Source organism: Pygocentrus nattereri, chromosome 12 (assembly GCF_015220715.1).
Source record: "Pygocentrus nattereri isolate fPygNat1 chromosome 12, fPygNat1.pri, whole genome shotgun sequence".
Classification (NCBI taxonomy): Eukaryota; Metazoa; Chordata; class Actinopteri; order Characiformes; family Serrasalmidae; genus Pygocentrus; species Pygocentrus nattereri.
In genome coordinates this window covers 28294244-28317332 of record NC_051222.1, presented here as the reverse complement: position 1 = coordinate 28317332, position 23089 = coordinate 28294244, and the positions used below count along the sequence as shown (strand labels likewise).

The 23089-nt window shown below is 38.5% G+C and overlaps 1 protein-coding gene and 1 pseudogene across 1 annotated transcript; one reads left to right on the top strand and one right to left on the bottom strand.

Moving 5' to 3' along the window:
* Positions 1–138: 138 nt before the first annotated feature.
* On the top strand, positions 139–4118 carry LOC108441193 (annotated as a pseudogene).
* Positions 4119–9556: 5438 nt separating this feature from the next.
* On the bottom strand, positions 9557–18027 carry get3 (guided entry of tail-anchored proteins factor 3, ATPase). The gene is made up of 7 exons (XM_017720586.2): positions 17815–18027; positions 16312–16459; positions 14729–14877; positions 14314–14464; positions 13362–13469; positions 12119–12316; positions 9557–11744 (listed from the first exon to the last, which is right to left on the bottom strand). The coding sequence occupies exons 1-7, from the start codon at positions 17955–17957 to the stop codon at positions 11616–11618; spliced, it is 1026 nt and encodes a 341-aa protein (XP_017576075.1). The 5' UTR covers positions 17958–18027; the 3' UTR covers positions 9557–11615.
* Between the last annotated feature and the right edge of the window lie 5062 nt (positions 18028–23089).

Here is a 23089-nt window from a genome sequence, read left to right as displayed (position 1 = left end):
TTATTGCACTAATGGCCCGGCAATATGAAGCGCTGGTAACACAGTAAACTACAGATCCCATAATGCAGCGCTTCAGCTGCCTTTCCAATCAAGTCTAGTGTCTGTTGCTACAAGTCATTGCGAAGCCAGCCCCTCACGATGCCCAAGAGAAAAGCTGACTGTGAAAACAGAGCCTTTCAAACCCGATGGGAGGCCGAGTGTCTGTTTACTGACATTGCCGGTAGACCTGTTTGCCTCATCTGTGGCGCTACTGTGGCTGTATTGAAAGAATTGAATCCAAGACGGCGCTATGAGGCAAAACATCAGGATAACCTGAAAGACCTGAATGCAGAGCAAAAGATACAGAAAGTAGAAGAGTTAAAAAGACGCCGACATGTCAGCAGGACGGTTTTCACCCGGGCAGAATCAGAAAGTGAAGCTGCTGGGAAAGCAGGGAGATCGCTGAAGCAGCCCGGCCGTCCACCGAGGGAGACTTTCTGAAGAGCTGCGGGATCAAGGTGCGCGACCTCGTATGTCCAGACAAAAAACAGACTCTGCCCAATTTAAGCCCGAGTAGAAATACGGCTGCTGGTGGAGTTTGTGAGATGGCCACTGATTTAAGAACACAGTTGAGTGAAAGAAGCACAGACTTTACTGCTGACTCTCTTGCTGTGGATGAAAGTCCTGACATGACTGACGCTGCACAGCTGGCCATCTTCATCCCTGGGGTGGACTCCAACTTGCGCGTTACAGAGGAAATACTGGACATTAAATCGATGCCCGGGACGACTGGAGAGGACACTTTTGAAAACGCATGTCAAAGTGTAACCGACATGAAACTGCTGGACAAACTTACTGGACTTACAACTGATGGGGCAGCGGCTATGTGCGGTGAAATGAGTGAACTAGAGCGGTGATGCGAGTGAAGGTGCAGGAGGAGACCTGCACTGGTGAGTTAACAGCATATCACTGCATCTTACACCAGCAAGCACTGTGTGGCAAAGTCCTGAAGATGGACCATGTGATGAGCGCTCTAAACAAACCGTTTATCCGAAGTTAAGGTTTAAATCACCGGCAGTTTCAGTCCTTTATGTGGGAGATAGATTCAGAGTTTGCCGACCTCCCTTATCATACAGAGGTGTGTTGACTAAGTCGGGGAAAAGTTCTCAACAGAGTTTTTGAGCTCAGCAACGAAATCTGTCAGTTCGTGGACAGTAAAGGAGAAGATTCCACCGTTTTGCGGGATGAAAAGTGGAAATGTGAGTTGGCGTTTCTGGCTGATTTAACAGCTCATCTCAACGCGTTAAAGCTCCAGCTCCAGGGCCGTGACCGCATGATCACTGAGATGTATGACGCAGTGAAGGCGTTTCACGTGAAGCTGCTTTTATGGGAGAAACAAATGCACCAGAGCAACTTGCCGCACTTCCCCTGATGCCAAGTAGTGCTGAACCAAGTCGGCGCAGCGTTGTTCATTAATACGCGCTTTGCTGACAAACTGCGCGCAGTGCGCACGGAGCTCGCGCGGCGCTTTGGTGACGCTGAAAAACAAATAAAGGATTTCGCCGTCGACGTGGAAACGGCACCTGTGCAGATTCAGATGGAGCTGATTGAGCTGCAGTGTAATGAGACACTAAAGGCAAAGTACGACCCTGCAGGGCCCACAGAGCTTATTCACTCCATTCACTCCAACCTTGTGCATGTTTGGTGGCACATCTCTGTGTGAGAAGATGTTCTCAGTGATGAAGACAAACAAAACACAGGAGTCGTCTCACTGATGAGCACCTGCAGTCCATCCTGAGAGGCTCCACAACACGGGACCTCAAAAAAAGATGCCAAGCATCCAGCTCTGATAAAACGGCACAAGAGCAAAGAAAACTGAATGTTTTCATTCGTTATTTGTTGTTGCTGAAAAGCACAAAATGCATTTATATTTCCAGGTTTTGTTTTGTTTTGCAGCATGTTCATATTTCTAACTTGTATAATTTTGAGTGGATATATTTTTATGGAGAGCAACAAGTTTGTTATTTAAAGTTTAAGTTTATTTTTTTATTCCAGAATAACATTCCTGTCTATTTTTATTCATATTTATGTTCAAAAAACATTTAGTTTTAGTGTGTTCAATAAATGTTTATTCTGTTCGGCCTGTGAACTAAAGTGTGATTTGAATTTTGGCCCCCTGTGCGATTGAGTTTGACACCCCTGTTCTAAACAAACAGGAAACAAGCAAGTAAGTAAACAAACACAAGTCAGTAAATAAGCACGGTCGTTATTGATTATATTGCTAAATGGGTAATCCACTGATTATTTTTACAATTGAGTAATTAAAGCCAACGTTGTATATCTAACAATACCAAACCTGAGCTTTTATGAGATACTAAGTGAATGGACTAGGCTTAGTATTACCATTCAGTTATTTATATAAACACAGAAAACTTTGTATGCAGAAGTTTGACCACCTCAGGTCAGATTACATCTTGTTTTTCTGAGTGATTTTCCACTTTAACTTTTCTAAGTTATGTTTTTACACTAAATGTGTTTTTAATCCACAAAAAAAACCAACAACGCATGTCCTTTGACCAGGGGCACAAACGTTTGCATACAACTGTACATAAAGGTCAGCTGAGGGGATGTGGCCACCACAGTGAAGCCTGTGCTGCTTAATGAGAGAGTGGTTCATGCCTACATCTCTTGCTTGGGGCAAAAATGGAGAAAAAGAAAGAGAAAAACAAGCCAGTGTGCTCTTTCCTGAGATGGAGTGCTGTCTGCTCACTGTGTGCAGCGGTGCAGTGTAAACAGCAGGCAGAATGATATAAACTCAGTGAGCTGAAGGGAGATCCCATTCGCCCCCCATGTCTGTCTCTGCCTGTTAACCACGATGAGGGCCAGTTACATAAACTACACACACACCAACACAAACCTACTGAACAGCCACACTCATTTATTCGCGCTGCAGGAGCGCATTTCAGACTGACGCACGTGTTTCATGACTGTCCCAGTCTGACCTCTCTGACAATATACGTCCCCAGCCATTGTTCAATTTCCTTCGGGATCAATAAAGTATCTGTCTGTCTGTCTGTCTGTCTGTCTGTCTGTCTGTCTATCTGTCTGTCTATCTATCTATCTATCTATCTTCAAAAATATTCCTGAACAATAATTTCCTTCCAGAATATCTACAGATTACAAAAGCCTACATTGAAAAAAGTCTAGATAGCCAAAATTGTAGATTGCAAAAGGTATAGATTGAAAAGAAAACTAGAATGGAAAAAAGTTTTACTCTCTATGTATGTATATATATATATATATATATAAAATCTTAAAAGCTATAAAACAAAGATTGCAAAAAAAAAAGAATGGCATGAAAAATTTGGGGGTACATCTCAGGACCATAATCCATTAAAAATATATTCTATTTTTAGTTGTACTGACTCCACACACCCCTTCTTGTCTTTTATTTCTCGTCTCTTATCTACTTTTCACCTGGAAAAACTTATTACAGGTCCACAACTGGATCTTAAAACCACTGTTTTGTACCTTTGACGTAAGATTTACACTGTTTGTACCTTGATGAACAAAAAATGTACCTGCACAGAACCTTTATTTCTGACAGTGTATAATAAAAAGACTCAGTTTGCAATAGATCCAAAAAATCCAGAATGCAAAGAAGCAAAATTGCTAAAACAAACAAATGAAAAAAAAACTGAAATGAACGAAAAAAGTTAGACTGCCAAAAATCAAGAACACAAGATAACCAGAATGAAAAACTTAGAATAAGTTAGAATGCAAAACACGCTACAATGAAGAAAAGATCTAGAAAGTCTAGGTCACAAAAACTCTATAGGGAAAAATAAAAGCAAACCGAAAAAAGAAAGTCTCCACTTCTGACACATTACTAACCAATATATCAGTCACAAGCAGACATTTATTATATTCATTTTCTTAGCGCAACAACATGCAACTGAACATGCCTGCTTCAGATTAGAAAAGATCAGTAGATCTTTTTAAACATTTTTAAAACAACATTTTGTTATAAAGAAATCTCTGTCAGTTTGGAGCATCCTTACCTTTGATCAGAGCAGTGTTGGAGACAGCAAGTTTGTGTTTGTCTGTGATCCTCCTCACAGCTCTACAGGGCCATTTAAAACTCTGCTGCTCCTCCACTGCCTCTTATTTGTCCAGCTCACCGCCCTTCCGCTTGTCTTCACTCTCTCAGCATTTACTCCTGCTGCCACACTACCAGCTATAGCTTGTCCCAGCGGTGTCCAGCCAGCACATACACAAATACTGATTATACTACAGATCTACATTTACACACACACAAAAACTATTAAATAGATTTTTTTTAATTTTATTATTAAGCCTGTTGTAGTTCAAATGAAAATGAGCCTATGTTGTACAAATGGCAAACTTACATTAATTTGCTATTTAGTTTATATCTGTGTATGTAAACAAACAGGTATAAGTGGTTGGTCAAATTACATTTACAATTACAGCATCTGGCAGACGCTCTTATCCAAAGTGACTTACAACTTGATCATTTTACACAGGTAGTGTTAAAATATAGATATTATATTCAGTTTTTGAGGCTTCTGTTAAATATGTTTTTTTTTTACTTTTTTCATAACAAAAACAACAAAGAGTAGTTTGTATTTAATGGACATTTTGACTGGAAATAAAAAAAAAAAAAAGGGTGGTCTTCTCCAGATTATTTTATAAATGGCCCTGTCTGAGAACATGCATGTAAACAACCTTACAAAAAACAAACAAAAAATCCCAAATCTATATTTATAGGCATTATATATATATATATATATATATATATATATATATATATATATGTATATAAGCACTGCGTGCAGTGCAGATGAATGTGGCCACTTCACAGACATTGATGTCTTGTGCAATAGTCCCATTTTTTTACTGTTTCACTGCCTTTAAATCCCTTATTATCCTGCTGGAGCCCCTTCAGCCCAGCAGGGGCAGATCAAGCTCGTTAGCACACAAACTCCTGCTGATAGAGACCAGCTCAAAACATGGTTTGCCCATGTGGTGGATAGACATTAAACAGAGTTTATTACTGCATACTGTGTTTCTTGTTAAATACATATGCATGAGAAAAATGAGGTGTAAAAAAATCATCTTAATTACTTATTCTTTTTGATCTTTCATTCAAAATGTTAGCAACAATCTAACCTCTAGGAAATAATGATTGAAAGAAAAAGTCAATCTTGTCATGTGGTCACAAGGCTGGTTCCCTAACCTAGATCCCATTTATATTTCATGCTTTTAAGTTGACTTGAGTGATTAGAAACACTCAAATGGTCAGCCATGACTTTCTGATTCACTAGGGATTACTGTAAATATGAGATGAAACACAGGCCACAGCCACTCAGTCATCCACAATAATGAGAAAGACCAGAGAAAACAGCAATAATGTGTGACATAAGGTTGTTGAGCTGCCAAATCCGGAAATGGCCACAAGAAAATAGCTAAGCAGTTGAAAATGCCCATCAGGGCAGTAATTAAGAAGGTCAAAATAACTTGAGATGTTAAGAATCTGCCAGGAAGAGGACGTAGATCTGTATTCACCCCACGCACAGTGAGGAGGTTTGAGTGGACAAAGAATCTCCACGGATCACAGATGGGGAATTGTAGACATTACTTAGGTCTTGGGGTCAGAACGTCTCCCACTCTACAATCAACTACCACCTACATAACCACAAGTTGTTTGGGGGGGTTGCTAGAAGGAAGCCTCTGTTGTCAACAAAACCAAGCTCCTACAGTTTGCCAGACATTACTAGAACTTTCAGTGGGACAGAGTTCTTTAGTCAGATGAAACCAAAATAGTATTTGGCAACAAACATAAGAGGTGAGTTTGGTGTGGACACAAAGATAGCCATGCAGAAAAGTACCTCATCCCCACTGTGAAGTATGGTGGTGGAGCTGGGATGCTGTGGGCTGTTTTTCTTCTAAAGGCCCTGGTCAATGTACTTAGACACATGGTGTTACAGATTCCATCCAGAACCAGCAGAAATTTGATCAAAACCTGGCTGCCTCAGGCACAAAGCTGAAACTGGCCCATAGTTTGGATCTCCAGCAGGACAATGATCCAAAGTGCACCTCAAAATCAAAACAAAAATGGATCACAGGCTACAGAATCAAGGTAGTCACACCAGACCCCTGGCCTAAACCCCATAGAATCCCTGTGGGATGAGCTGAAAAAAGCCCACAGTGTGGACATCAGAATCTGAAGGATCTGGAGAGGTTCTGTATGCAGGAATGGTCTCACTAATTATTATATCATTATGTATTCAAAGGGAAGCTGCACAGTGTTAATCGATTTCCTGGTAAGATTTAGGGTTTTGTCAATCATTGTGCTTCAAAAAAAGGATTGATTTTTGTTCAAATTTTGAATGAACGATCAAAAGGAAACACAATGTTTTTACAGCTAGTTTTGCTCCTATTTGCGGGGGTGCCAATATTTGTGGAGGGCACTGTGTGTTACATTCAGTTAAACTGTGATTGTTCATTAAATTGTGCAGAATGTCCCCTAGAGGACAGGTTCATGTTTCACTTAGAAAATTAACAAATGTCATTGTAAGAGGCACCAAAATGTTGCATATGAATGTACATAAAAGGTTTATGTTTAAGGGAACTGCTTATCACCCCCTATTATATTAATATAAAGAAAACAATGAAACTCTCACCACTGTTTTCAATTATGATTTTAATATTGAAGTTTTCTTCCACCAAAAAAAGGAGTTCCAGCAGCTATAGTCATACAAGTTTGGTGAAAACCCAGGCTATTATCATCTATAACAATGCATATAGACCACTTTTTAACCAGACTGTGTGCGTCACGAGTTGTTTTTGGTGCATTGTAGAGCTATTTATGGATTTTGTTACAGTAGTGGTGATAGGAACCAGCAGGCACAATCTCTGCAACACAAATCTAGCCATTTTAGTTACTATCCAAAACTGCCACTGAACCTACATGTGTCTTCAGAGTTGTTATATGTTGACGATGGTAAAATGGGGTATATTTGAAAAGAAAAGGAAATGATCTCTGAGGAGTATTTTGTCCCAAATGTACCTCTCTGCCCTGAATGCGGTTAGAAATTTAGTTTTAGGCCAAAACCTCTTAATATGGTGGCTCAGGCATCAGGCAGCGTACACCATTTTCTGTAATAACTTTCTGCAAGGTGGATTTTAGAGATGATTAACTTTTGGGACGTCCGGTTCCCATTACCACCACTGTGAACAATTCTGACCATCTGTAGGTCTCCAGTATATTTTCCTTTCTTTTTTTTTTTTACATTAACAATGTAATTATGCACAAATTTTACTACTTTTTACTTTTACTACTTTTTTAACTATTTTAATACTACTGGAGTAGTATTACTTCTGCTGCAGTATGGGTGAGGCTCCAGCCTGTGTCTATATGGCGTGTTCTGATGTGTCCACTTTAATCCTCATTACTCTCTGAAGCGGTCCACTGTACCCGGCTGGAGCTCTTGTTTGTGCAGGTTATGGTGGAGGATGAAAGGTGGCCACGGTCACTTCACATCTTTACAAATTAGCCAAAGCTGTCAGGTCTCTGCTTTTACTGCCAACCTCCTCTAAACTCAGCCTTTAGTACTACAAAGCCTGCACTGTGCACACACACACTGTAAAAACAAGTCTAATACAATACAATAACAGTAACATATAAAAGTATAATAACAGATAAAAATACATATAAAAGATTCAAATTCAATCTAATCTGACATGGAAAAATAAAAAAAATAAAAAAAATTTAATATTAAAAGAAAAAAAACAATTATTACGTTACAGTGTACTATTAATATTTATCTATTTGACAGTGCTTTGCTCTTATCTTTTAAGTAATGGAGTGGCACTGACTGCCAGTATGATTCAAATCATTTTTGGAAAACGGTAAACATGTTTTCAGCACATATTGGCAATTGTAGGTTTACTGTAATTACAGTGCTACTGCTTCTACGTTAAAGTGTCAAGTTTAGTGGTATATAAAAATGATACATAATGACCATCAAAGGGTCATATTTATATTCATTTTTACTTGAAGGACCTCTTAAAACATGCTGCTTGTTTTTTTTTTCTATTGCATTTGTTTACTCAAAATTAATTGTGAAATGACAACTCTCCACTTCGAACGGCTTTTCAGTTCCAGTGTAATCATGGGATAGGGCACTGTGCTGTGGTCGCGCACTTCAAAATTTCTCCCAATGCAGTAGGTCATCTATTTTTGTGTACTGTTTGATGAACACTACATATTCAGACACACTATTTGCCATACAGTGTGGAAGTACACCATTTTGGACAGAGCCAGATTGTTTTAAAATGTTTTGGCAATTTTGGTCCAAAACCTGGCAGTGTGACCCCTGCTACGTCACATGGATACAATCAGCCAATAAGCAACACCATAAAATAATGTGTGCATGTAAGTGGGAGAGAAAGAATATATGAAGGCAACTTTTTTGCTCAAAAGTTTAAGAATATTACCTTGTTTTTTGTTTGCATACATACAGTGACCTGCAGTGAATTAGCAGTGGACAGAAGAAAAGTTCTCTATAAATTTATCACTAGAACATCATTACTGTATAATCTGACATGCAGCATGACTAAATTCACAATCTGCCAAGTTCTTATCACCGTATCTTGTGCAGTACACAAGATAGCTATGACTTAAACAGGCTGCGATGGTTACTGTGCCTTTAACACTTCTATAACATAAATGAGCTCTGCTCTGATTGGCTGTTCTGCACTGAGCCTCATTCAAATGATGCACTCAGACTTGACAAACTGCTTAGAACTTAAATATGAATGGGTGGAGCTAAACTGCAGCTGAACATATGGAAATGGATCAAATAAGCTGAAACTGCGGTGCACAGTAAATTAAAAATTTTAAAAAATTCAGACCTTAGATATTTACAAGTATTATGTTTTGATCCTTCTTGATTTCATGTCCCTTTCCAAACACAAGGAATCATGGGTGGATCCTTATTTTAGCCACAGCCCTTCATTATATTTGGCCACATGGTGAGCAGTTAGATTCCATTGTTTTGAAGTAAATGTGTCCCAAAGTCTGAGATTTTCTGAAATTTAAGTAAATACATTTGTGTTTTAATGAAAAACATGATGCGTGTACATCTGTTCAAAGCTAAGTTTGCTAGTCATGCACTGGCCCAATCATTTTTGAGTTAAGCCCAAAACGTAATGACTGTGTTGGTAGCGACAGAATGGAACCTCAATCATTTGTTTTAAGAAACAAACAGAATTAAAGTACAGGGCCACTCAGAGCAAAGGGATTTTAGTCCAACTCGGTTTTAAAAACAATACTTTATAATAATTTATGAGGGAACAATAATATATCGTATTCAATGAATTTGCTAATCTATGTACCTCAAACTGCATCAACGAGTAGTGTAGGTGTGTGTGAGTGAGAGAGTGAGAGAGTGAGAGAGAGAGTGAGAGAGAGAGAGAGAGAGAGAGAGAGAGAGAGAGAGAGAGAGAGAGAGAGAGAGAGAGAGAGAGAGAGAGAGAGAGAGAGAGAAGGAACTGACAATAAAAGCAAAGTTTCATTTACTATGTGCTTCATTATGGCGACTCCATCCTGAAATCAAAGCAAACAAAACAAATACTCCCAATATTAATCTGTATAAATACAATGCACTTCAACTGACTGCAATAATTACATTGTTTGTACACAAGAATTACAATGAGAAATCTTTCACTGCAGAGTAAAATGTGACAAATGTAATGAAATTAAACAAGAGCTCTCCAGAGATGGGCTAGACAAAGCAAGTGTAGGACAGAGCTGTATTGCAATCGGATGTATGGTGCAGACCCAGGTACTCGATAAATGCATCATTCAGTCTAGTCCAGTGTTCTCAACCTTGGTTCTGAAGGCTGTTCTGAAGGAAAACAGCATGACTATTGTTGGAATATTCTTGTTTACATTTTTATAATTAAATGAAAAGACGTTTGACAATGAGCTGAATATGGCTGTTAAAACTGCACAGCTATTGTCCATCTGAGGGGCAAATTTGGGTCACATTATTGGGCTAGTGTTGAAATTACTAATAACCATAAAGTAAATATTCATCTAGGCAGCAGACACTTTGATCTTATAGACAGTCCTGACTTCAGCTCCCTACATGCCTTGTCAATCCACTATGTCAAACCATTAAGCTCTGTTCACCTCACTGCTATAATGCGGCAGTTCACTAAAAAACTAGTTACACAGTCCCTATCCCCAAAATGTAGCTGATCAGCCAAGACATGTTTGCTTTTTCAGCTTTGTACTGGTGCTATGAGGCTAAGAGGCAATAGAAGCTTAACCCTGAACAATCAACATCAAGCAAAGAGGAAACAACTGTGCGAATTTGATCTTTTGCTGAACTACTGCCATAATAACGGATTCAAAAATCAGATGAGTAAACGAAAAATCATTGCGCTATCTCGGGACTTCCTATCCAATCCACAAGGGCCCGATCCAGTCCACATTTTGTATTATTCTGCTCCAAACACATCTTATGGTGGCGAATTGTTGGCGCCGTGGTTGCCAAACCGGGTCCTGGAGTACCACCACACCTGAGTCAACTAATCAGATCATTAACAAGCCCTTCCTCACTTGAAATGGGTGTGTTGGGACTGGTGAAAACACTAAACCCTCCTTGACAGGGGGTCCTCCAGGACCAGGGTTGGGAACCTGTGGACTAGAAAAACTGCTTATCTGGCTTAGGTGTGGTAGGATTAGGAAGAGAATGAAAAACATGAACTGGTGAACTTGAAAGACTGTATTGCAGCTCTTCTAACTAAAATAAGAGGCGTTAACTCTGAGGCTGGAACTGTACAACTGTGGAATAAGACTGCGGCTGATTCGCAGTTTAGATTTACATTAGCGTTCAGACAGCTGGGCCCTTTCAGTTTCAATACATTGAATACATTCCTTCATGCACACTCACTCATCAGAAGCAGGAGAGGGATGTTTCCACCAACTTTGAAGCAGTTTTTATACTTTTTTTTTTTATATACACACTCAAAAAAATCACCATCACAATTAAACAACCATCAACAACATCTGAATGAATGTACAATATGAACCACGCTGATCCACTTTACTGTTTGATTACTGAAGAAGGAGTAAAGTGAACATTATTGTTGCTGTGTGGAATATAGATATGAGAAGGATAAAGAGAAAGAAAAGAGAGAAAGCAAGAGAGGAGGATGTAAAGAGAAAAGAGAAAGAAAAAGAAAAGTTCAGAAACAGAAAGAAAAATGAGGAGAAAATAAAAGACAGAATAAGTGTGGAAGAGAAGGTAAAAGATAAAAAAGGAGAGAGAGGGGGGGGGGGACGACAGAAAAAGAAAGAGAAACAGAAAAAAACAAAAAGAAAAGAGAGACTTTAGTGTTACTGTATCAGACTGTTGTCATTCCCAATTTGACTATAATAATGATAATAATAATAATAATAATAATAATAATAATAGTTGGTGAAGATGAAGATGTTTTTATGTTGCTGTGGTTTCTGAGAGAGCTGATGGAGCAGCGTCAGAACGGTGAGGGCGAGTGAGTGTGAGCGAGAGACAGTGGGTTTAGGTTTAGGAGAATATAAGTCACTTGTTGGGTGGATTGTAGGGCTCCAGAAGAAGTTTGGAGAATGTGTTGACTTTGTCTGCTCCTCGTACCTCATGAGGCAGCAGAGGCAGTTTAACTATATGGAAATCTTCATACAGATCCTCCATCTGAAACAGATCAACAATGTTGTTAAACACATGATCTGTGTGTCCGTCAAGTAATTGATAGTGTGGTTTTATTAACAAAAAACAGGTGCAATTTGTTACATGACCATTTACAAACCTCTATTACAATTAAACAGGCTGTTTATACTGATATGTATATGACCTCTGTTCTAATTCCCTGCCCTGTACTGTAGCTCATTCAAAAGCAGTGAAAACTGTTGGGACTGAAATTCTCAAGGATATCCAAACAAAAAAACAAAAAAAAAAAAAACAAACAAACAAAAAAAAAAACAATCTTCTTCTTTAGTAAACAGCCACTTTTAGATGGCTTCAGTAGTCTTTCTGTGTTTCCTCCATTAGACTAAACAGACCCTCACCTGGTCCAGGTACTTGGACTGGATCTTGTGTCTGGCCTCGCACATCTTGCATGGCTTCTCAGTGTCTGGGAACACAAGCTGGTTGACGATGATGTTGTGTGTGTCAATACGGCACTTTGCCAGCTCCTGAATCAGCCGCTCCGTCTCATATAGAGACAGGAACTCTGCAATACACACGCAGATGAACGTCGTCTGCTCCTGTTCAGCACAGTGAGAAAAGGACACCGCTAGTAAAGGCTCAGCCTGGACTTCCAGCTGATGGTGGTCTTCACATGTTAAATCACTGACTAATATTGAATTACTGAATTAAACAGCACTGATGGAAATCTCACCAATCACTTCTTTAAATGTTAAAAAAGAAAAGCACGTTCAGAGATGTGGCGCTATTTTGCAAAACCAAACGTATACTGCAAGGTGCATGTGTGTGTGTGTAAAACCAGTATACGTGTAAAATGCTTTTGTTAAGTAGAATATGTGGTTGGTTAGTATAGTGGTTAACACTTCTGCCTTCTACGTTGTAGGCTGGGGTTCAATCCCCCACCTGGGCAGGCACCCTACACTATACCAATAAGAGTCCTTGGGCAAGACTCCTAACACCACCTTGGCCTCCCTGTGTAAAATAATCAAGTTGTAAGTCGCTCTGGATAAGAGCGTCAGCCAAGTGCCGTAAATGTAATGTAAATGTAGAATATGCAGTTTAAATTCGCTCAATTTAGGAGTTCAATATAGCTTTAAAATGTAGCATCGGTGGGGAGCAGAGATGTTTTTATCCTTTAAATGTGGGGTATTTCCAAGTGAAACAAGACTTTTGGGAGAAAAAATAATTATAAGCATAACATGAATTTATCCTGTGGTATGTAATCAGAAGAGGAAACGTGTTCCAAACCAAACCAAGATCTTGGAGGCTCATGAGGAGAACAAGAAAGGGGAGGGGAAAATGTGTTATAATATTATTGGTATTTGATGGAATGTTATGTAAATGAACAGACAAGGTTTAAAAAAATAAATAAATAAAAAGTTCGTTTAAATTTCAAGCTGACTTTAACTAAAATTATAGTTGTTTTTTAATAGTTCATATAAAATAACATATTATGGACCACTCTAGGTTATTTGAATTTCTAACTCCTTAAAATCCATATGGGTGACAACTGTCAAATTATTTGTACCCTAGTAAGTAGTGTTTTTACAGAGCTTTTCTTAGTGAGAATCAAGGCGGTCAGATTGATTAAAATCAGTAACTCACCGGATCCTTAAACTGCTCACTGACTGAGCGGATAACAGGAAGAGTCTCCTCCAGTTTTGAGGCAAGCTGGTCTGCATTCATATCCCCCAGTCCCAACATATTACACATCTACAGAGATGAATCAAAATCACCTTATTAGACTAAATTTCCAAGAATGTAACGAAGTAGACAACAGGTCAATCAGTAATTATTGGTTATTTATTATTTGTATTATATGTGCCTTGGTTGTGTTAATTAGCTAAAACTACAGCTAACACAGTATGCTGCAGCAAAATCATTGTCTTCTACAGCTGTTTTCCTCTTCAGTGGACAATGCGCCACCATAGCAGCATAAAAACTGTTTCTACATCTAACGTCAACCTTTCTTTTGTAGTGATAAAAGCTGCGCTATCAGTTATTTCCTTACTGTGTCCATGACAAAGGTGCTTGTGTTTCAGAGTAGCAAAGTCTTCCCATGATAAAAAGCATCAAATAGCTGAAAATGATTTCAATATACGAATGCCGGCATCTTGATTAATTTAAACAAAGTGCTTGAGTACACATCCCTACCAATTACATGCATAAATATAACATCCCTGATTATAAACAGTTAAATTTATATGTTAAAAAGAGGCATGAGCTCCTTTCTTTTACCAAAATAAAATAGTCTATTTCAGAACTTAATAATCAACAAAAACATCTGATTTGTTTTTACTGTCTATATTTTACTATAAACAGTGATTACAGTTTTTTAATAATCTTGTTATGAGAGTCATCACTGAATCTTTCACTTTTCATAATTCACTGGATCATTTCCCAAAAAACAAAAAACCCACAATCAAAACAAATTTCTAAAACTCAATAATATTCAATTTATTAAAATACTTCTTGCCTTGTAGTCAATGTTTCGTGTGTACTGTATCTGCATAGTGCATTCCAGAAACTACATTTCGTGGCATGCATCACTTCATACCTGAGATATGAAGGGGCTAATCTGGTTTTTGATCTGCATGAGACGGCCCAGGCCACGCTCCACTATGGTGGGGAAGTTGAGCAGACGCAGTGTGTGGCCCGTGGGAGCTGTGTCAAACACCACGACTGAGAAATTCATTCCTTTCACTAACCTGCATCACAGAAATACAGTAAAACACATGAAGAGTGAATCAGAAGGAGAATGCTGAAATACTGATTATGAACGGGACCAAGCTAAACAGCAGCACGCATTCTGTTTTTGCTTTACATAACTGCATGCAGTTATATAATGACTTCAAATGAAGCTCAGCCAATCAGACTTTAGAACAAGAACTAGCCATCTTATAAAATAGAACAGATTCTATCTAGGCAGAAGCTACGGTGTGACAAATTCACTAGCTGCTTTGACATCTGACCTCATGACCTCAGCGTAGCTCATGGCCTCATCAATACCAGGGAAGGCGCTCATGGCCTCCTGCATCATCTTCTTGCCCATGCTCAGCATGTTATCCTCTTCGAAGAACTCATCCGGCAACTCTGCCACCCCCAGACTCGGGTCAATCTCCTACAAAGACAGGGAGAGGATACAGAGGGTGGGTTTTATATCTGTGATCCACTCTTTTTAAGAGTAGAGATACATACAGGATATTGTAAGGGAAAAAGTGTAAACAGATAAAACATACCATTTCACATTTACCAACATTTTAGGATTATCAACATTACATAAAAATCTCAGAAGACACATGACAGTTCACTTTTTTGTACAGTAAATAACATCAGTATATTTGTGTTGCAAGCATACGGTCCCCTAGTTCCTATAACCACCACGGTAAAGAAACTATTCATTTTTACATGAATCTTAGAATTAAAAAACACGTTTTACGTAAAATATCTTAAAGACTGATACATGTAAATGCCCTATGTTCTGATTGCATTATATTGTGCCTCCATCAAAAATCAGTCTAAGAAAATTTTATAAAAAGCTTTTTTATTTGGACAACTGAGATATGACGTTTTGCTCAGACAGCAGCATATATTAGTGTGTTAATTCAATACAGAGCAAGGCCAGCATTAACTATAGTTAACATCCAACACCTAGCCTGACTAATAAGTACTTTGTTATGTTAAATCAGTGCTGGAGATGGAATTTAACAAATCTATGTGATAGCTGGGGACTTTGACCAGATATCTTGACCCAAACTTTGCTGTTCTACCCACATCACACAATGTTTTAACTACATTTTTCAAAGTAAGAAAAAAAAACGTTGCTGCTTTTTCAGTATTTATGTTTGTTTGCCTTTATTCTAATGGGATACTGCTTTTAAAAAACACTTAAAAAACGCTAAGATAAATGGTTTTAAAAAGTGCATGCAAATGCATTGGTTTTCATGACATCACAAAAACACTGAATTCAAAACAGTGTTTTTACACCTTAGTCTTCATATATGGAGTGCATGGACCTGGAAGTGAACAGTATATTTTGAAACAATATTTACATTGTATGTCAGAGTCTTCTGAGGAAAACTTGGCCCTTTAATTTGTCTGACAAGCACAAGAGACATTATAAAAGATGAGGAGACATTTCACTAGCTCAAAAAGCTGCAAGAGGGCAAAGCAGCATGTCATCGAGGAGATTTGCGCAGCAGACAGAACACCACGAAAAACTGTTGTGTGTTATTTGAACAAAACACTACAAACTATTCATGCAATGTTCCTCGTACTTCACCAGTGATATCAAATATGTTTTTGAAATGTTGATGCAGTTAGAAGCTTCACGTTTCTAGGTCCCTGCTCATTCAAAGTGTTGTATGTGGAAATAACTGTGTGTAAATATTTTGGATTATTACTAGTACTAATGATACTCATAAAGGAAGATACACTGCCTATTGTAGCTTTTTATTAAAAACTACTAAAACTAATATTAAAACTACATTCAGGAGGTACAAAACAAATTCATAAACCTACAATATCAACTGACGAGCATACCGAGAGCACTGACCATGGCAAAGAGGTTGTCATAACCCTTCACTTTGGTGGGCACTTTGGAGAACTTCTGGTCGAACGCGTCAGAGATGTTGTGTGCCGGGTCTGTGGAGATGATGAGGACACTCTCTCTCACTGCGGCCAGTTGAACAGCCAAACTACAGCTGCAACACAAACAGGACAGAGAGATAGAGATAGAGAGAGGCTTACCAGGGCACACTGCTTAAACCAGGTCTGCTCACAGAGAACTCACAGTAACAGCCTCTACACTTCTGGGAAGGTTTTACAATAGATATTGGAAGATTGGTGTAAGGATTTGATTGCATTCAGTCACAAGCGCATTAGTGAGGTCAGGTCACTGATGTTGGGCGGTCAGTTCTGGATCACTCTAGCTCATCCCAAAGATACTGGATGGAGCTCCGCAGCTCCAGAGCGTCCCATTCTACTGGCAATGCTTTTACTATTGAGATTATACAAGCTGTTTGCCTAAACCCGAACTAAATGTGGTTTTTAATGGTGAAACACCACCGATATTGCAGTTCACTCCAAGGCTAGGTTTAATTCATGTTTGAAACCTATCCATGACGCACACAGCTAGTGTACTTACAACATGATCACCTGTTGCAACCACAACAAACCTGCCATTCTAAATGCTTCAATCACAAGCACGCAGTTAAATCTCTCAAAGACGTTTAAGCACCAGCTAAGCCCGTCCTGGCACCCTGTAAGCTAGACAGCTTCTTGCATGTGCAAAGGTTTTGTCTGCTCCTGCTTAAAACGCCAAGGTATTACTAACGAAGTTAGCTGCCAGTAAACCTTGTGACAATAAGCGGAGAAAGTTCTGTAAGGGAACAGGTCAGTTACCTCGCAGCTATTTACAGAACAAGCCGTTACGGTATCTAGCAACATATCCTTTCAAAATCTGCAACCGCCCAGTCAAATAATATCGATTTGCTCATTTACTGTCTTCTTCAGCTAGCATTACTGTAACGCGCGTAAACACAAAATACTCCACGTTCACAGCTTTGCCCGTGAAAGAGACTCTCTGACACGTCGGAATCAATTCCAGACTGCAGTATAAATCAGAAACGTATGATAACGGGGCCAAAAAATATATAATAACATCAGCTAACAGCTAACACTCAATGTACTGCTGGCTAAACAGCGTTAGCTTCAGCACTGACAGCACAGCTAGGCTGAGTCCCAAATAGCTCCCACCTCCCTGCGTAGGGCAATACAGTAGTAAAGAAACGTTGGCCTCCGGACACACGAAAGTGCAGTATACTTCGAGTAGGGAATTGTACTAAAGTGTCTAAAACCCAAACGGCTCTTTGGCAGACACATAATGCCCTACTTCGACCAAGAAGCTGCTATTTTGAGGCCAGCGATGCGCACTACGCAGGGAGGGCGGACGCATTTGGGACTCTGCCCCAGTTAACGCTGACGCTAACGCTAACGTTAGCCAGCTAACTGTAGCCGGTCGGCTTTATTAAGAAATGTTTAATTACTGCCGTATTACCTGCAGGTTGTTTTTCCCACTCCACCTTTGCCTCCTACAAAAATCCATTTCAGAGATTTCTGCTCGATGATGTTCTTCAGCGTGGGCTCCAGAGGCTCTATATCGGGCGCATCTTCAAACTCGTCTTCCAATGAAGCTGCCATCTTGCTACACCACAGTTCATTCGGACTGTACCATTTGAACCGTTTGAACGACTGGAAAACGGTCGCTAAGCTGCATTCACGGCAAAGACGACATTTTGGCTCAAGCTGTGATGAAATGGGAAAGCGTGGCTTTTAAGGAGTATTAGATCCGAAATGTCGCCTCACTGTACAGTTACGAGACAAAACTCACTCTGGCGCGAAGCTGATGACTCAAGCTGCCTTTGCTGGTGGACTGTACCACAATGCGCACAGACCTGCAGGAGAAGCTTCCAGAACGCATTTCGCCACGTTTAATCAACGTGACCGTCTTTTTAATTCAACAACAACAAAAATAACAACAATAATACTTTTTAGTTATATAATAACAATGTAGACTGAAATACAATAAGATATATCCCTGCTGAAATAAATCATAGAAGCCATTACATGTTTCTGTTGGCTCCTGGTGGTGTCCAGTAGACTCTGATGGTATTTTATGTCATCCTGGTAGGTTGATATCATACCATGCCTCCAGGGCCCCTCTGCAAACCAGAGCAAATGGCTTTCTCCACATCCCAGAACAGTCCTGGGCCGATTCTGGTTCACATACACCAGCGTTGGCTGACTTAGGCAGGTGGGCCAGAATTGAGCCAGCTGTGTAAGGTTTTGACTCATACTCATGTTTAAGGGCCTATTCTAACATGAATGTTGTGGACCAACAATGCAGATGAAGGAAGAGGACCACAGCGCCGTTAAGCTGCCTCAGATGTGTGCCCTGTTGATTTACACCTCAGGGCTTTTGGCTCAAGTCTAGCGTGTCATGAGTGGCCCAGTCCTGAAGTCACAGAAAACAGTGGACGCTTGACATTTAAGGGCTAAAACCCCTAACTTAACAAAATTTCCCACAGAGTTCATTATTTTGAAATGGACAAGCTAGGTTAGGTTTGAAGAGAGGACAAATGGATGACTGCTTTAACACACGTATTTTACTTTAAAAGCACATTTACATACTTTAACATGATTTGTGATGTGTATATTTAGTTTAGTGAGATTAACTAAAATGAAATGGTTCCAGTATGGAAAATGTAGTTAAAACTGTAGCTAGCAATGCCATTGTGGCATAACACTTAAAAAGGACAGGCTAGCTAGGTTAATAAAATGGCTGTCGGTTCAAGGTTTTGTTAGCTATGTTAACATTTGTTGCTAATTCATTGTGACCAATTATTCATTTTAATTGTTCAGAGTAGCTAAGATAGCTAGCTAACGTTAGCTAGGTAGATTAGCTACTCTGAAGCTAATGCGCTGACTCTGAGCTAAATTGTTGACCCAGGTCTAACGTTAGCTAACTATTGTGAGCGTTAATAGCAGAGCCGGTTTATCAGGAGAACTGCCACTCTGCAATGTCTTCTGGTTTTGTCAAACACTAGAGGGCGCTCCTGAGTGAGTCCAAAATGAATGGATGGATATAAACATGTTTAATGTAAAAGAGTACATTCATTTCCTGAACAGTGAATATCATCAAACATTTTAACACCGCTGTTATATTTTTAAGAGCTTTTAACTCGAGCTATAGGAGTTTACATGAACGTCCATGATGTCAGTGAGCGTGAACAGCCAATGAGCTGCTCCGCTCACCAATCAATCATCGCACTCTAGCAGTAATGCCCGCCCTTCTGCTGCCCAAAACCCGTTTGCTGTAGAAAAAGGGAAATATATAACTAGGTGAGTTTTTTTAGTGAAATATATCTTTCTACTTTCAAAAATGAAAGAAACATTCTGGGCGAGTGATTAGAAATTATTTTAACTTTTTCTTTTTAGCCGTTGTGCTCCATTCATGCCCATTCATTAAGGAATCACTCGCGGGCACCCTCTGCTGTTTAGTAGTCCTGTTTTGATATAATGAGGGGGATATGGAGTGATCGGGCTCCTCATAAACCGTCTGTGGCCTGGCCACTTCATATTTCCCCCATAGACCACTGTAGTCATGTGTCATTCTGTAGTCCTCGTTATGCCCATATTGGGAACTCTGGGTCTAAGCCCCATTTCTCTAAGGCCAGAATGAGTAGGGTTTTGGAAAAGTCGCCTCTATCGCACTCTGTTAAATAAAAATGTTCAGATCCCGATACGAATGGGAAAAATCTAACATGACACATGGCAAACAGCCAGTTAGCAGGGAAAGTCACTTCTAACAGCGCAACTCTGCTTCATGACCCTTAATCTAACTAAGCTGACTCCCTGACACAGAATAGCACAAATACATAGTGCTAGCATACACTGTCATTAACAACACAAAACAGTCCATTTGATGTAGGTGGGAGACGGGGAGTATTGTGAAATATTGTATTGTGCAGCAGTCAGAGATGATGTGAGTTTATATTCTATATTTAAACTGCTAAGTGAAAGGTACAGATAATCTATAGAGGCTTCAGTTAAGGGAGTCAGGAACTAAATGCTATCTGTGTTTTTGAGGGTTATTATGAATGTAAATACACATTTCATTTTCACAAGGTGGGCGACGAGCTAAGGTACCGAGTGTAGTGTCGTTTAACAGACAGCCTGTACCTGTTTTCATATTTATTCGTAACTTTTATTTTTGTGTTAGTTCTCCTTAGTTCTTTATCTCTTTTTATTTATTTATTTATTTATTTTTACGTTTTTTTTATCATTACTTTTTTAAATTTGTGATATTGTACTATTACCTTACTAATTTCTTATCTATTTTTCATCTTAATTTCTTACCATTTAAATCTCAAGTTCTATTTTTATCTACTTTTATCTTTTATTCACTGTTATTTTAAATTTTCTTTTAATTTAAAATGATTAAATGTAGTTATTATTTTCTTTGTCATGTGAATCCCTGTTTTTGTAAATCGGCTCGGCTACATTGAAAATGAGGGTTGCCCTCAATGTACTTCCGAGTCAAAATAAAGGATTGATTGATTGATTGATTGATTGATTGATTGATTAACTGAATAGTCATTGTTGTGGATGTGTGGACCTTTGTTAGTTACTGCTGATTGTTAAGAGTATATCCAAACATGGCGTAGACCTTTTCTTTCCTTTGTTTCAGAAACTGCTACCATTATGTGTATATGTACATATATGTGAACGTACACCGGCAACCACTTGAATGGTTACAGTCCTTTCTACAGAGAGTCCTGTAAAGGCCATTACCAATCTATAACCAGCTGGTTAAACCAGAACAGGCAGCATGGCCCATATCTGCATGCCATGCATCCAGGGTCTGCTGCAATCTAGAGTAAGTGGCAGTTGCCACAATATTGTAGGTGTTTTATTTCATATTTTTCAAGTTTATTGGGAATAAAGGTTAAATGATATATATTTAATGCTGAATAATATTTTGTAAATATTTATTTATAGTAATTTCTTGACATGTTATCTGCCTTAATATTTGATTGCCACTTTTCAGATACACAGCATTCTGGATATTAATTAACTGCGCCTCAGTTTTGTACAGCTTTCTTAATTATTCATCTACTGCCTTGTCAGTCTGGACATGTCAATTTCTTTTTTTCAGCTTTGTATTATTTCTTATAAGATGCTACCTACAATGTTGGGGTAGTTGGGTTACTAGCATCATAATAAAATAATGATGTACATGTTTTTTGAGTTATTGGACTTATGTGCCAGGCATGGATTGTCCATAATGAACACCAAGTTCGAACACAAGGATGTTCATAAGTGTACAGTGGGGCAAAAAAGTATTTAGTCAGCCACTGATTGTGTAAGTTCTCCTACTTAGAAAGATGAGAGAGGCCTTTTTTTTTCATCATAGGAACACTTCAACTATGAGAGACAAAATGAGAAAAAAAAATCCAGGTAATCACATTGTAGGATTTTTAAAGAATTTATTTGTAAATTATGGTGGAAAATAAGTATTTGGTCAATAACAAAAGTTCAACTCAATACTTTGTAACATAACCTTTGGGTCTAGGTTTATGTCTTTGTTTGTTTTTTGTTATTTTGCTGTTAGATATTATTTATATGTGCCAATTATTAAGTGATCATTTTCTTTTTTTGGCTGTTCATTAGCATTCACAGTTTCTTTGTGGCTTTTGAGATGCAGAGAAAACAAAAACCTCCGCTGTGCCTAGACATCATGTGATGTTTTCAGGTGACTTTCAGGAACATAATCAAATAGTCAAGCTATTATAGAGGTTCTTCACAGAAAATATGTGTGTATGCAAGCTCTTAATGCTAAGTGTCTTTCAGTTGGAATCACCAAAGACTGTGACTCTTAAAATTTCTTCTTGTTGCTCCATTTCAGATTTTTTAAGTGTAAACACAAAAGTCCACTGATGTGATTCTGTCAAACTTTATTCAAAGAGCTTCATCCAACAAGAATCTTTTGTTACATCTGGATAGCAGGAGCTTCAAGAGGATAACAATAAAATGCATGATGTGGCAATGAAAAAAAGCAGAAGAAACAATGTTAAAGAAAAATCTAAGCAAATAATGCCAAAGCTCACCCATTTAAGCTGTTAAATAAAAAAAAAATCAAGACCACTGCACTAAACATTATCTTCAATAGACTGTTTATGTGTCCTATTAAATAAACGTGTATTCTCTATTCAAATTATATACTGAAATCTGTGATTTTTCTTTCTTAGATTAACATATTATTCTTTAGATGTCTGCCAAATTTACTAAGAAATTTAGATTACCAGTAATAGCAAAGCAAACCATTTGGCTAATGAATCAAGTCAATTCTTGATACTATTTTGAACAAAATTTTAAAGAATAAAGGAAAATGAAAACTGTAACTACAGTTGTATGCAAAAGTGTTTGTTTCTAATTGAAAATAAGTTACATCCTCTATGGGGAGGACACTTCTGCACAATCACTCTTTGCTTTGCTGAATTTAATATATTGGGAAAAATTAACCATAAAATATGTCTTGTGAAAAAATGGCACATTTTAAATTTAATTTTTTTTCCCAAATATTGCCCCAAACCTCAACAAGTAAATATAAATTTTGCCTTAATTTTTTTTAAAATGTCATTTATGTTTGGTTCCTGTAGAATGTGTTCAGTTGTTTTCACTTAGAAAATCAACAAAATTTATTGTAATGCACTGTCACATTTTTGTATTGTGATTGCACAGTGTCACAACATGTGATTGTGATTTTCCAG